Source organism: Pezoporus wallicus, unplaced genomic scaffold (genome assembly GCF_028554395.1).
Source record: "Pezoporus wallicus isolate ANWC-B61680 ecotype Strahan unplaced genomic scaffold, APGP_CSIRO_Pwel_v1 contig_8787, whole genome shotgun sequence".
Taxonomy (NCBI): domain Eukaryota; kingdom Metazoa; phylum Chordata; class Aves; order Psittaciformes; family Psittacidae; genus Pezoporus; species Pezoporus wallicus.
The window spans coordinates 119,483-131,788 of record NW_026638420.1 but is presented as its reverse complement, the minus strand read 5'-3'; the positions used below and the strand labels follow the sequence as shown (position 1 = coordinate 131,788).

At 61.0% G+C, this 12,306-nt stretch overlaps 3 protein-coding genes across 3 annotated transcripts; all 3 read right to left on the bottom strand.

Moving 5' to 3' along the window:
- Window positions 1–562: 562 nt before the first annotated feature.
- Window positions 563–1,429, bottom strand: LRRC10B (leucine rich repeat containing 10B). The gene has a single exon (XM_057410652.1). The coding sequence runs from the start codon at window positions 1,427–1,429 to the stop codon at window positions 569–571; it is 861 nt and encodes a 286-aa protein (XP_057266635.1). The 3' UTR covers window positions 563–568.
- Window positions 1,430–3,951: 2,522 nt separating this feature from the next.
- Window positions 3,952–8,260, bottom strand: SAXO4 (stabilizer of axonemal microtubules 4). Its single transcript, XM_057410649.1, has 8 exons — window positions 8,116–8,260; window positions 7,927–8,035; window positions 7,604–7,830; window positions 4,851–4,960; window positions 4,714–4,764; window positions 4,543–4,629; window positions 4,202–4,466; window positions 3,952–4,111 (listed from the first exon to the last, which is right to left on the bottom strand). Exons 1-8 carry the CDS (start codon window positions 8,258–8,260, stop codon window positions 3,990–3,992), a joined length of 1,116 nt encoding a protein of 371 aa, XP_057266632.1. The 3' UTR covers window positions 3,952–3,989.
- A 351-nt stretch (window positions 8,261–8,611) lies between these two features.
- SDHAF2 (succinate dehydrogenase complex assembly factor 2) lies at window positions 8,612–10,521 on the bottom strand. Its single transcript, XM_057410622.1, has 3 exons — window positions 10,199–10,521; window positions 8,970–9,079; window positions 8,612–8,851 (listed from the first exon to the last, which is right to left on the bottom strand). The coding sequence occupies exons 1-3, from the start codon at window positions 10,519–10,521 to the stop codon at window positions 8,712–8,714; spliced, it is 573 nt and encodes a 190-aa protein (XP_057266605.1). The 3' UTR covers window positions 8,612–8,711.
- Window positions 10,522–12,306: the final 1,785 nt, after the last annotated feature.

The window sequence follows — 12,306 nt, the reverse complement described above, 5'->3', positions numbered from 1 at the left end:
AGCAGGGAGTTCACTCTCTCCCCATCCCAATTCCAGCAGCAGGATGAGGGATTGGGGGTGAAAAGGGGTCCATGCGCTTGTTCTCCAACCTTGCTGCTCTTCAGGTCGATGGGGTCCACAGATCGGGTGCAAACAGCGCTGCTTTACCTGTCCTGCCCCACAGAGCCGGGAGCAAAGGATGCCCATGGGGGTGTTGCGGTGGCTGCAGAAGGTCCCCATGTCCGTGGAGATGCCCAGCTCTCAGCAGCACCTTGCTGCCCACCCATAGGCAGGTAGTGGGGTCCATGGGGTCACCCATCAGGGCAGACGGCTGCTTCCCCCATCCAAGGCACGCTGTGGTTAACGGGATGCTCCAAGGTGCGTTTGTGGATCCCAGTGTAGAACCATGAGACAGCTCTTTGCCGTCCCAAGGGAGATGCTGATGCTGGGGCTGTTTTCATTGCATGGAGGCCGTGAGCTTCCTTCTTCCCCAGCCCCAGCTGGGAGATGCTGGTCCTTGGGAGCCTGCCCGGGGCTGCGCATCCCTCCGCGGTGCTTCCCTACGGGTGTCCGGCTGCAGCGCGGCGGCTCACGTTTCCCCTGGGGAGCCCGGCAGGGCTGCGCATCCACCCTCCCCGTCCTCCAGCAGCGGCGACCCATCGCGGGGAGCCACCGGTGGGGCCTCGGCGCCTTCCTCCTCTTCTTCCTCTTGGCGCTGGAGGCTCTCCAGGCGCTCCTGCCGCGCCTCCATGAACTCCTGCGCCCCGTTCCCCACCAGCCTCACGGCATCCCCGACGTGGGGCGGCCGCTGCACGGGGTTGTGGTCGTAGGAGAAGAGGCGCAGGGCGGCGAGGCCGCTGAGGTCGGGGAAGCGGGCGATGCGGTTGCGATCCAGGTCGAGGACGCGGAGCTGCCCCATGCGCAGCAGCGCCGGGGGGAACTCCTCGAAGCGGTTCCCGTAGAGCCAGAGCCCCCGCAGCCCGGCCATGCGGGGCAGCGCCGCGGGCAGCCGGGACAAGCGGTTGTCCCCCAGCTGCAGGCTGCGGAGCTCGGGGAGGCGTAGGAGGGCCGTGGGGAAGCGGGCCAGGAAGTTGCCCTCCAGCCACAGGCAGCGCAGGCTCTGCAGGCGGGCGAAGGCTGGCGGCAGCCCCTGCAGCCCGTTGCGGCCCAGGTAGAGATGCGCTAAGCAGGGCAAGCGGCACAGAGCCTCGGGCACCTCCATCAGCTCGTTGCCGTCCAGTGCCAGCGTGCGGAGGTGCCGGAGCGCCGCCAGCTCGGCGGGCACGTCCCGCAGCCCGGCCCCGCTCAGGTAAAGCTTCCGCAGCTCCCGCTGCGCCCAAAGCCCGGCCGGGACCCGGCCTGCCCGCACCGGCACCCGCTGCTCAGCCCCGTCCGGGCCCTCGGCCACGGCCGCCCGAGCCCCGCGGCCCGCGGAGCCGCCGCTGCCCATCGCAACGAGGGCAACGCCGTCGCCACGGCAACGCCAATGGGAAGGCGGGGATACCTGCGCCGAGGCCACGCCCCCACCCCGGGATGCCACGCCCCCCCCCCCGAGGGCCCTGCCGGTACCTCTCGGGGCCATCATCGCCCTGCCTGTACCTCACCCTGGGCCACCGTTGCTTTGCCCTGCCTCTACCCTTCTTGTACCCCATTCTGTGCCACCATTGCTGTCATGCCCTGCCTGTACCTCACCCTGCCCCACCATTCCTCTGCCCTTCCCTGCCTGTACCTCACCCTGCCTGTGCCCTTCTTGTACCCCATTCTGTGCCACCATTGCTGTCATGCCCTGCCTGTACCTCACCCTGCCCCACCATTCCTCTGCCCTTCCCTGCCTGTACCTCACCCTGCCTGTGCCCTTCTTGTACCCCATTCTGTGCTACCATTGCTGTCATGCCCTGCCTGTACCTCACCCTGCCCCACCATTCCTCTGCCCTTCCCTGCCTGTGCCCTTCTTGTACCCCATTCTGTGCTACCATTGCTGTCCTGCCCTGCCTGTACCTCACCCTGCCCCACCATTCCTCTGCCCTTCCCTGCCTGTACCTCACCCTGCCTGTGCCCTTCTTGTACCCCATTCTGTGCTACCATTGCTGTCATGCCCTGCCTGTACCTCAGCCTGCCCCACCATTGCTCTGCCCTGCCTCTACACTGCCCCTCCCTGCCTGTACCTCACCCTGCCTCTGCCCTTCTTGTACCCCATTCTGCACCACCATTGCTCTGTCATCCCATCTGTACCTCACCCTGCCCCACCATTCCTCTGCCCTGCCTGTGCCCTTCTCGTACCCCATCCTGCACCACCATTGCTCTGTCACCCCCTGCCTGTACCTCACCCTGCCCCACCATTCCTCTGCCCTGCCTGTGCCCTTCTCGTACCCCATTCTGCACCACCATTGCTCTGTCACCCCCTGCCTGTACCTCACCCTGCCCCACCATTGCTCTGTCATGCCCTGCCTCTACGCTGCCCCTCCCTGCCTGTGCCCTTCTTGTACCCCATTCTGTGCCACCATTGCTGTCATGCCCTGCCTGTACCTCGCCCTGCCTGTACCTCACCCTGCCCCACCATTGCTCTGCCCTGCCTCTACACTGCCCCTGCCTCTACACTGCCCCTCCCTGCCTGTACCTCACCCTGCCTGTGCCCTTCTTGTATCCCATTCTGCACCATTGCTCTGTCACCCCCTGCCTGTACCTCACCCTGCCTCTGCCCTTCTTGTACCCCATTCTGCACCACCATTGCTCTGTCATCCCATCTGTACCTCACCCTGCCCCACCATTCCTCTGCCCTGCCTGTGCCCTTCTCATACCCCATTCTGCACCACCATTGCTCTGTCACCCCCTGCCTGTACCTCACCCTGCCCCACCATTGCTCTGCCCTGCCTCTGCCCTTCTTGTACCCCATCCTGCACCACCATTGCTCTGCCCTGCCTCTGCCCTTCTTGTACCCCATCCTGCACCACCATTGCTGTCATGCCCTGCCTGTACCTCACCCTGCCCCACCATTGCTCTCTCATGCCCTTCCTCTACGCTGCCCCTCCCTGCCTGTGCCCTTCTTGTACCCCATTCTGTGCCACCATTGCTCTGTCACGCCCTGCATGTACCCTGCCCCTCCCTACCTGTACCTCACCCTGCCCCATCGCTCTGCCCTGCCTGTGGCCTTCTTGTACCCCATTCTGCACCACCATTGCTCTGTCACCCCCTGCCTGTACATCACCTTGCCCCACCATTGCTGTCATGCCCTGCCTGTGCCCTTCTCGTACCCCATCCTGCACCACCATTGCTCTGTCACCCCCTGCCTGTACCTCACCCTGCCCCACCATCGCTCTGCCCCACTCCTGCCTGTCCCCACCCCAGGCAGCAGCAGCACCTTGCTCCCCTCTCCTAGCTCCCTGTCCATCATCTGCCTGTGCCCACGTTGCCCCTTCCCTTGCTGGGTCCCTCCATCAGGCTCAGCACCTCCCTGGGTACCAGGCTATGGGGGGGGGGGGGGGGCGTCCTTCTGTTATCACCCACCCACACCCCCTGGCACCCCTGGGTGCTGCTGCACCCCCTCGGTGCCATTTCCCACCCCACGAAGCCTTGTTAGTGCCCCAAGGCCATGGAGGGCACGGATGAAGCCCGCAAGTGACAACCCCATGGCACAGCTGCCACCTTCCTCCTCCTCTCGCTGCCCACCCCAGCCAGCCTTGCCTGCTTTTCCCTGCCTGAAATCAGCTGTGTCATCCCAAAGGCAGCTCGGATAAGCCGGGCTCATACAGCCCTCCAGTGGCTGTCGGCCACACAGCACCTCCAGTTCCCCCCCCCCCGGCCCAGATCCTCCTGCTCACCTTTGGGGTGCAGGCAGCCCCCCCAAACGATGCCACCACCCCTCTATGGGAGTGACAATGCCAATGGAGTTACGCCCAAGAAGGTTGCTTTGCAGTCTTTATTCCTCCACGTGGGAAGAAAGGGAACTTCCAGGGATTTGGGGATCAACAATGAAGCTGGGGTTACTCCTAAAGATGGGGCAACGGGGGGCATCACACCAGGAGGTGGTCAATGACGTCCCCCAGCCCTGTGGGGTGGTTGTTGGTGCTGAAGCCGCTGGGATGCTGGGGCTGGATTCCACCAATGGGTCTCGCTATCCAGGTTGCATCCCAGGCTGGAATATCATGGATGGGGTGGTAAAGCTGGAACCCCCTCTTTGGGGGCTGCAAACCACCACCACCCCCCATGGCCACCCCAAATTCACCTGGAGCTGCAGGGGATGGGGTTAGGCAGCTGGTCACGTATTGGCCATAGTTAGTGGTGTACCCTGATGGTTCCTGTGGGATGGAGGCAAGTTGGGAACGTGTTCCCATGGGATGAGGATGGGGATGAGGATGGGGATAGGGATGGGACCACGCACCCATCATCCTGCCAGCAGCCTGCCGGCCCAGCAGCCTGGCCTGGGTCTCTCGGGTTGCCTCCAGCCCTCGGGAGACGAGGGATGCTGAGTGTCCCAGCGTGGGCAAGACCTGTGTAGGGACAGCGGGTGAGGATGAGGAGGACACAGAGGGATGGGGATGGACAACGGGATGGGATCCTGCTCACCACCCTGCCCAGGCAGCTCCGTCCATCCCGGGTGAAGCCGCTGCCTCGCTTGGAGCCTGGTGGCAGTGTTGGGAGCGTCTCATTGCCCTGCAGGAGGATGGAAGGGGATAAGGGGGTGATGACACCTCCGTGGGGGGTCCCCTTGTCACCCCATCCCCTCGCCCCACTTACATGGCTGCGCACAGAGGGCAGGCAATCCCTTGTGGTGAGGCTGACGCCGAGCTGTGGGGAGAGAAGAAGTGTCCCATGGGGTGCAAATGGGGGTGGAGGGGACTGGGAGGGAGAGAAGTGTCCCATAGGGTGCTCACGGGCTGGCCCTGCTGGACTGGCAGAGGTGGCAGGAAGGAGTCGGTCCTCTTGGTGCCTTTGGTGAAGCCTGATGGCTCCTTGGTGCCAAGGGTGACCTTCTGCAGGGTATCTGTGGGGAGCAGGAGGGCAGGGAGGGAGTCCCATTGTCTCCAGTCCTGTCCCCAACAGTGTCCATGCCATGGCATTAACTGGTGTCACAGGGCCTGGGGGAACCCTTGTGTTCGGGGATGCACAGGGATGGGTGATACAGGTCAGGGGGTCCCCAAACCCTCCTTGGGGTCAAAGATCCACCAGTGCCCCAAAACACCCTCAAGTTGGAGCTGGTCTTGGGACCACTGGCACTCCAAAACCCTCTTGGTGATGGAGCTAGTCCTGCAACCATCAACACCCCAAATCCCCATGGGGATGGAGCTGATCCCAGGACCACCAACACCCTAAATCCCCATGGGGATGGAGCTGATCCCTGGGCCACCAACACCCTAAATCCCCATGGGGATGGAGCTGACCCCAGGACCACCAACACCCTAAATCCCCATGGGGATGGAGCTGATCCCGGGACCACCAACACCCTAAAACCCCATGGGGATGGACCTGACCCCAGGACCACCAACACCCTAAATCCCCATGGGGATGGAGCTGGTCCTGGAACCACCAACACCCTAAATCCCCATGGGGATGGAGCTGATCCCTGGGCCACCAACACCCTAAAACCCCATGGGGATAGACCTGACCCCAGGACCACCAACACCCTAAATCTCCATGGGAATGGAGCTGATCCCTGGGCCACCAACACCCTAAATCCCCGTGGGGATGGAGCTGATCCCTGGGCCACCAACACCCTAAATCCCAAATGGGGATGGAGCTGATCCCAGGACCACCAACACCCTAAATCCCCGTGGGGATGGAGCTGGTCCTGGATCCACCAACACCCCAAATCCGCATGGGGATGGAGCTGATCCCAGGACCACCAATACCCCAAATCCCCGTGGGGATGGAGCTGATCCCAGGACCACCAACACCCTAAAACCCCATGGGGATGGACCTGACCCCAGGACCACCAACACCCTATATCCCCATGGGGATGGAGCTGATCCCTGGGCCACCAACACCCTTAAATCCCCATGGGGATGGAGCTGATCCCACGGCCACCAACACCCTAAAACCCCATGGGGATAGACCTGACCCCAGGACCACCAACACCCTAAATCCCCATGGGAATGGAGCTGATCCCTGGGCCACCAACACCCTAAATCCCCGTGGGGATGGAGCTGATCCCTGGGCCACCAACACCCTAAATCCCAAATGGGGATGGAGCTGATCCCAGGACCACCAACACCCTAAATCCCCGTGGGGATGGAGCTGGTCCTGGAACCACCAACACCCCAAATCCGCATGGGGATGGAGCTGATCCCAGGACCACCAACACCCTAAATCCCCATGGGGATGGAGCTGATCCCTGGGCCACCAACACCCTAAATCCCCGTGGGGATGGAGCTGGTCCTGGATCCACCAACACCCCAAATCCACATGGGGATGGAGCTGATCCCAGGACCACCAACACCCTAAATCCCCATGGGGATGGACCTGACCCCAGGACCACCAACACCCTAAATCCCCATGGGGATGGACCTGACCCCAGGGCCACCAACACCCTAAATCCCCATGGGGATGGACCTGACGCCAGGACCACCAACACCCCAAATCCCCGTGGGGATGGAGCTGACCCCAGGACCACCAACACCCTAAATCCCCATGGGGATGGAGCTGGTGGTCCTGGAACCATCAACACCCCAAATCCCCGTGGGGATGGAGCTGTTCCCAGGACCACCAACACCCTAAATCCCCATGGGGATGGAGCTGATCCCTGGGCCACCAGCACCCTAAATCCCCATGGGGATGGAGCTGATCCCTGGGCCACCAACACCCTAAATCCCCATGGGGATGGAGCTGATCCCAGGACCACCAACACCCTAAATCCCCATGGGGATGGAGCTGATCCCAGGGCCACCAACACCCCAAATCCCCATGGGGATGGAGCTGATCCCTGGGCCACCAACACCCTAAATCCCCGTGGGGATGGAGCTGGTCCTGGATCCACCAACACCCCAAATCCACATGGGGATGGAGCTGATCCCAGGACCACCAACACCCTAAATCCCCATGGGGATGGACCTGACCCCAGGACCACCAACACCCTAAATCCCCATGGGGATGGAGCTGATCCCTGGGCCACCAACACCCCAAATCCCCATGGGGATGGACCTGACCCCAGGACCACCAACACCCCAAATCCCCGTGGGGATGGAGCTGACCCCAGGACCACCAACACCCTAAATCCCCATGGGGATGGAGCTGGTGGTCCTGGAACCATCAACACCCCAAATCCCCGTGGGGATGGAGCTGTTCCCAGGACCACCAACACCCTAAATCCCCATGGGGATGGAGCTGATCCCTGGGCCACCAATACCCTAAATCCCCGTGGGGATGGAGCTGATCCCAGGACCACCAACACCCCAAATCCCCATGGGGATGGAGCTGATCCCAGGACCACCAACACCCTAAATCCCCATGGGGATGGAGCTGATCCCTGGGCCACCAACACCCCAAACCCCCATGGGGATGGAGCTGACCCCAAGATGACCAGCACCCCAAAACCCTCTTCGGGATGGAGCTGGCCCCGGAATCATCAACACCCCCAAACCTTCTTGGGGATGGAGCTTGTGCAGGGACCACCAGCACCCCAAATCCATACCTGGCTGGAGAGGATCGGTGCAGCGGTTCTCCCTTAGTCTGGGCCGTCTCTGCTGGAGCCTCATGTGCTGGGGACTCACCATCCCCGCACGGAGGCGGGAAGGGGGGCACTCCTGCAGGTACCCACTCTGTGGCTCGTGGATGTGGCAGGGCAGGATGCTCCTGCCGTTGGGAAGCCAGAGGGGCTTGAAGTGCTCAGCAGTGGTGGCCATGGCATCCTGGCAGTGGCTGCAGTGGGAAGCCACATGGATGTGATGGAGCGGCCCCGAAACTTGTCCTCTTTGTCGTCCCCCCCCCCCACAACCCATAGGCAAAGGTACCTACCCCTCTGCTTCACCGTGTGGGCGCAGCAGGCAGGACATGGCTGAGTGGTTGTCGGTCACGTAGCCAGTGCCTGTGTGGTGGCCGAGCTGGGGACAGAAGCCTGGCTGGCCTGGGTGACAGCAGGGAAAGAGGGATGAGCTTTGGGAATGAGCCCACTCCACTTTTAGGGAAGGTTTTGGGCCCCCCTACCATGAGCCACGGGGTAGTTTGTGGCATAGAAGTCCATGAGGTCGGAGCTCCCCCCGGTGAGTGCCTTCTCTGAAGGGGACAGAGTGTCCATCCCCGTGGACTGCAGCTCGATGCAGTGACAGGCAAAGGGACAAGCATCCTCCATGGTGCAGCTCTTCTGGAGAGCAGCTCCCTGCTGACCAGAAGGTCTGGAGGCTACGGAATGCTCTCGTGGAAGGGGACGTTATGATGGGGACAGCGTCTCCTGGGGACAGTGTCTCCTAGTAACGGCTCGGTCACACAATGCCACCGCTGCTTGGGTTCCACTGTCGCTGTGCCACCCCACTGAGGGCACCGAGGAGCAGGATGCCCCACTCCAACCTCCCCCAGGTCCCCCCCAAAAGGGGTTTCAAAGGGACAGGTAGGAGCTGGAGGCAGCAATGAGCTGGCACGTGGAATTCCACCACCTCCCTCCTGAACGCTGCCAAAGAGCAGAGCCCTGAGCTCACAGTGCAGCCAGGAGCAGCCACAGCTTTATTCAGCACGACCTGAGAGTTCAAAGGAGCTGCTGGAGGAGGAAAAGGAGGAGGAGGAAGGCCCCAGGGAGGGCAGCAGCATCACTGTTGTGAGCGGGGGGGCTCAAAGAGGTATTCCAGGTCCGGCTGCCGCAGCCTCTGCTCCCTGTTCTTGTTCTTGGCGAAGTCCCGCAGCTTGGCCATCACCTCGCTCTCAAACTCCACCGGGGTGGGCTTTGCTTCTGGGGTACCAAGAGGAAAGGGCAGTAAAGGAAGGGCTGTGTCCTCTCCCGAGGCACCCACACTCATCCCACCAGCGATGGGATGGGCAGGGCAGGGCAGGAGGGAGTTGCTCCGTACCTGTGGCCCAGTAGTAGATGTCCCAGTCGTTACTGGGCTCATTGATGAGGCGGTCGTAGAGGTTCAGCTGGTGCTCACTCATGTGGTGCAGGTTCTCCTTTGCAAAGAGGCTGCAGAGAGGATGGGGGAGGATGCATTGGGATGACGGGAAGAAGAGCCAGGCTGGCACCCAGCACGGTGCTGGAAGACATGAAGGAGCTGGGCCAAAGGACTTCCTCTCCATTAAACACTCCTCAAGTCCCAAAACACAACCGGCCGTGCCTGGTCTGTACATCCCAAAGGATTGCATGCATCCTTCCCGAAGGATTTTGGCTCAAACATCAGCCAGGAGCTTCCTCACATGCCTCTGGCTCTGCCTCACCCTGTCCTGCAGCACTGACCACTGCATCCAGCATGGACCAGAGCAAAGCTCTTGCAGTGATCGGTCCAACAGGTCAGCGGCCATCCTCCAAGCAAAATCCCATCTCCCGAGGTCTGGATTCCAGCTGCGCACTGAGCACCCCACCAAACACTTTGCTACAACGCTCAGGGCTCTTCATGGAATCCTGGAATCAACTGGAAAAGACCTTTAGGATCATCCAGTCCAACCGTTCCCCACCACTAACCCATGGCACCGAGGCCTCGTCTCCACGGTGTGTGAACACCCGCAGGGCTGGTGCCCTGGGCAGCCTGTTCCAATGCCTGAGCACCCTCTGGGGCAGGAATTGTTCCTCAGCTCCATCTAAACCTGCCCTGGGGCAGCTTGAGGCCGTTTCCTCTTGTCCCATCCCTTGTTCCTTGGGAGCAGAGCCCAGCCCCTCCTGGCTCCATCCTCCTCTCAGGCACTTGGAGGCAGCCATCAGGTCCCCCCGGAGCCTTCTCTTCTCCACACTGAACCCCCCAGCTCCCTCAGCCCTTCCCCATCACACTTGGGCTCCAGGCCCTGCTCCAGCTCCGTTCCCTTCTCTGGCCCCGCTCCAGCACCTCAAGGTCTCTCTTGCAGTGAGGGGCCCAGAGCTGAGCACAGGATTCGAGGTGCAGCCTCCCCAGTGCCAATGTTACCTAAAAACCTTCAGAGATACCTTCAGGGAGCTGAACTAGAGCTCACCTCAAGCAGCTTTTCCCCCTCAGCTCTCCAGGGCTGATTCTCTCATCCCTGGCCCTATCTGCAGGGCACAAAGTGTCAGGGCACCCTGGGGACAGGGCAGACCCAAGGAGCAGGGCTGGAGGACGAGCAGCCCGGAGCCCACCTGAGCAGGATGCAGTTCTCCAGCATCCCCCTCTTGCGGCTCTCATAGAGCAGCCGGGCTCTCTTGGTCTCCAGGGGCTCGTCCGGACGCTCCTGCCATGGGGGCAATGGGATCTCCAGCAAATCCTTCCCGGATTCCGACGGGGAGTCCCCTCGGTAGCCGCGCTGCAGCAGCGCCGGGCCCAGGCACCGCCGGCACAGAGCCCTCCCGGGCAGGGAGCAGAGCTGTGAGAGGGACAGGGATGGTGCAGGGGACGTCAGGCCTGGTTGTCCCCGCACACACAGAACCCCCCCAAACCCTGCTGGCCGTGACCCCCATCCCATAAAGCCCTGCTGCTCCCATGGCCTCCCATATAATCCCTCATCAATCCCCCATCTATAACCCTCCAGAACCTCTTGCCCTCCCCATCTCCCATCTAATCCCCCCATCCTACATGCTTTCCCTCAGACCCCCCAACCCTCCATATAACCCCCTAAATGCCACCCCTGACCCCCCATCTGTAACCCCCAGACCCTCCTGCCCCCCTAAACCCCCATATAACCCCCTAAATGCTGCCCTCAACACCCTCATATAACCCCTCCTGCTCCACCCCACCTTATAAAGCCCCAGCCCCTGCTGCCCCCCCCCAACCTCCACAGAAGCCCCCCAGACACCACTGACCTCCAAGCCTCCATCTAGAACCCCACAGACCCTCTTGCCCCCCTGATCTCCCATAGAAACTCCCCAGATGCTGCTTCCAGTCTCCTCAACCCTGCTGGTCCCACCCCCCCCCATACCTTGCTGTCCCTGAACCCCTACCTAACACCCTCCTGGTCCCCCATATAATCCCCCTATATACTGCCCCTGACCCCCATCTAGAACCCCTTAGACCCTCCTGCCCCCCTAAACCCCAATATAACCCCCCAGACCCTCCTGCCCCCCCAAACTCCTATAAAATCCCCCCCAGATCCTACAGTCCCCGATCCCACATATAAGCCCCCAAATACTTTTGTGTCCCCCCCCGACCACCTATATAACCCCACATATATGCCCCAGACCCTGTGTATAACCCCACACATAACCCTCCATATAACCCCCCATATAACCCTCCGTATAACCCCACATATAACTCTCCATATAACCCCACATATAACTCCACATATAACCCCACACATAACCCTCCATATAACCCCACATGTAACCCTCCGTATAACCTCACACGTAACCCTCTGTATAACCCCACATGTATCCCTCCATATAATCCCACATGTATCCCTCCATATAACCCCACATGTAACCCTCCATATAACCCCCCCATATAACCCCCTCAGACCCACCTCCCCCCCACCTCACTCCCCTACAGAACCTCCCCAGACTCTCTTACACCCCCAACCACCCATATATCCCTCCATACACCCCCAACCACCCATATATCTCTCCATACACCCCCAACCACCCATATATCTCTCCATACACCCCCAACCACCCATATATCTCTCCATACACCCCCAACCACCCATGTATCCCTCCATACACCCCCAACCACCCATATATCCCTCCATACACCCCCAACCACCCATATATCCCTCTCACCCCCAACCATCCATATATCCCTCCATACCCCCCAACCACCCATATATCTCTCCATACCCATACCCATATATCCCTCCATACACCCCCAACCACCCATATATCCCTCCATACACCCCCAACCATCCATATATCCCTCCATACACCCCCAACCACCCATATATCTCTCCATACACCCCCAACCACCCATATATCCCTCCATACACCCCCAACCACCCATATATCCCTCCATACACCCCCAACCACCCATATATCTCTCCATACACCCCCAACCACCCATATATCCCTCCATACACCCCCAATCACCCATATATCCCTCCATACATCCCCAACCACCCGTATATCCCTCCATACACCCCCAACCATCCATATATCCCTCCATACACCCCCCAACCACCCATATATCCCTCCATACACCCCCAACCACCCATATATCCCTCCATACACCCCCAATCACCCATATATCCCTCCACACACCCCCAACCACCCATGTATCCCTCCATACACCCCCAACCACCCATATATCCCTCCACACACCC

Coding starts and splice junctions, on each gene's coding strand:
- SDHAF2 (XM_057410622.1), bottom strand. CDS start 10,521: ATGGGATGGGGGTCACGGCCAGCAGGGTTTGGGGGGGTTCTGTGTGTG. Junction 9,080..10,198: donor GAGAACTGCATCCTGCTCAG/GTGGGCTCCGGG, acceptor TCCTCTCTGCAG/CCTCTTTGCAAAGGAGAACC. Junction 8,852..8,969: donor CATCTACTACTGGGCCACAG/GTACGGAGCAAC, acceptor TTGGTACCCCAG/AAGCAAAGCCCACCCCGGTG.
- LRRC10B (XM_057410652.1), bottom strand. CDS start 1,429: ATGGGCAGCGGCGGCTCCGCGGGCCGCGGGGCTCGGGCGGCCGTGGCC.
- SAXO4 (XM_057410649.1), bottom strand. CDS start 8,260: ATGGAGGATGCTTGTCCCTTTGCCTGTCACTGCATCGAGCTGCAGTCC. Junction 7,831..7,926: donor CCACACGGTGAAGCAGAGGG/GTAGGTACCTTT, acceptor TTCCCACTGCAG/CCACTGCCAGGATGCCATGG. Junction 4,467..4,542: donor GGAGCTGCCTGGGCAGGGTG/GTGAGCAGGATC, acceptor GTCCCTACACAG/GTCTTGCCCACGCTGGGACA.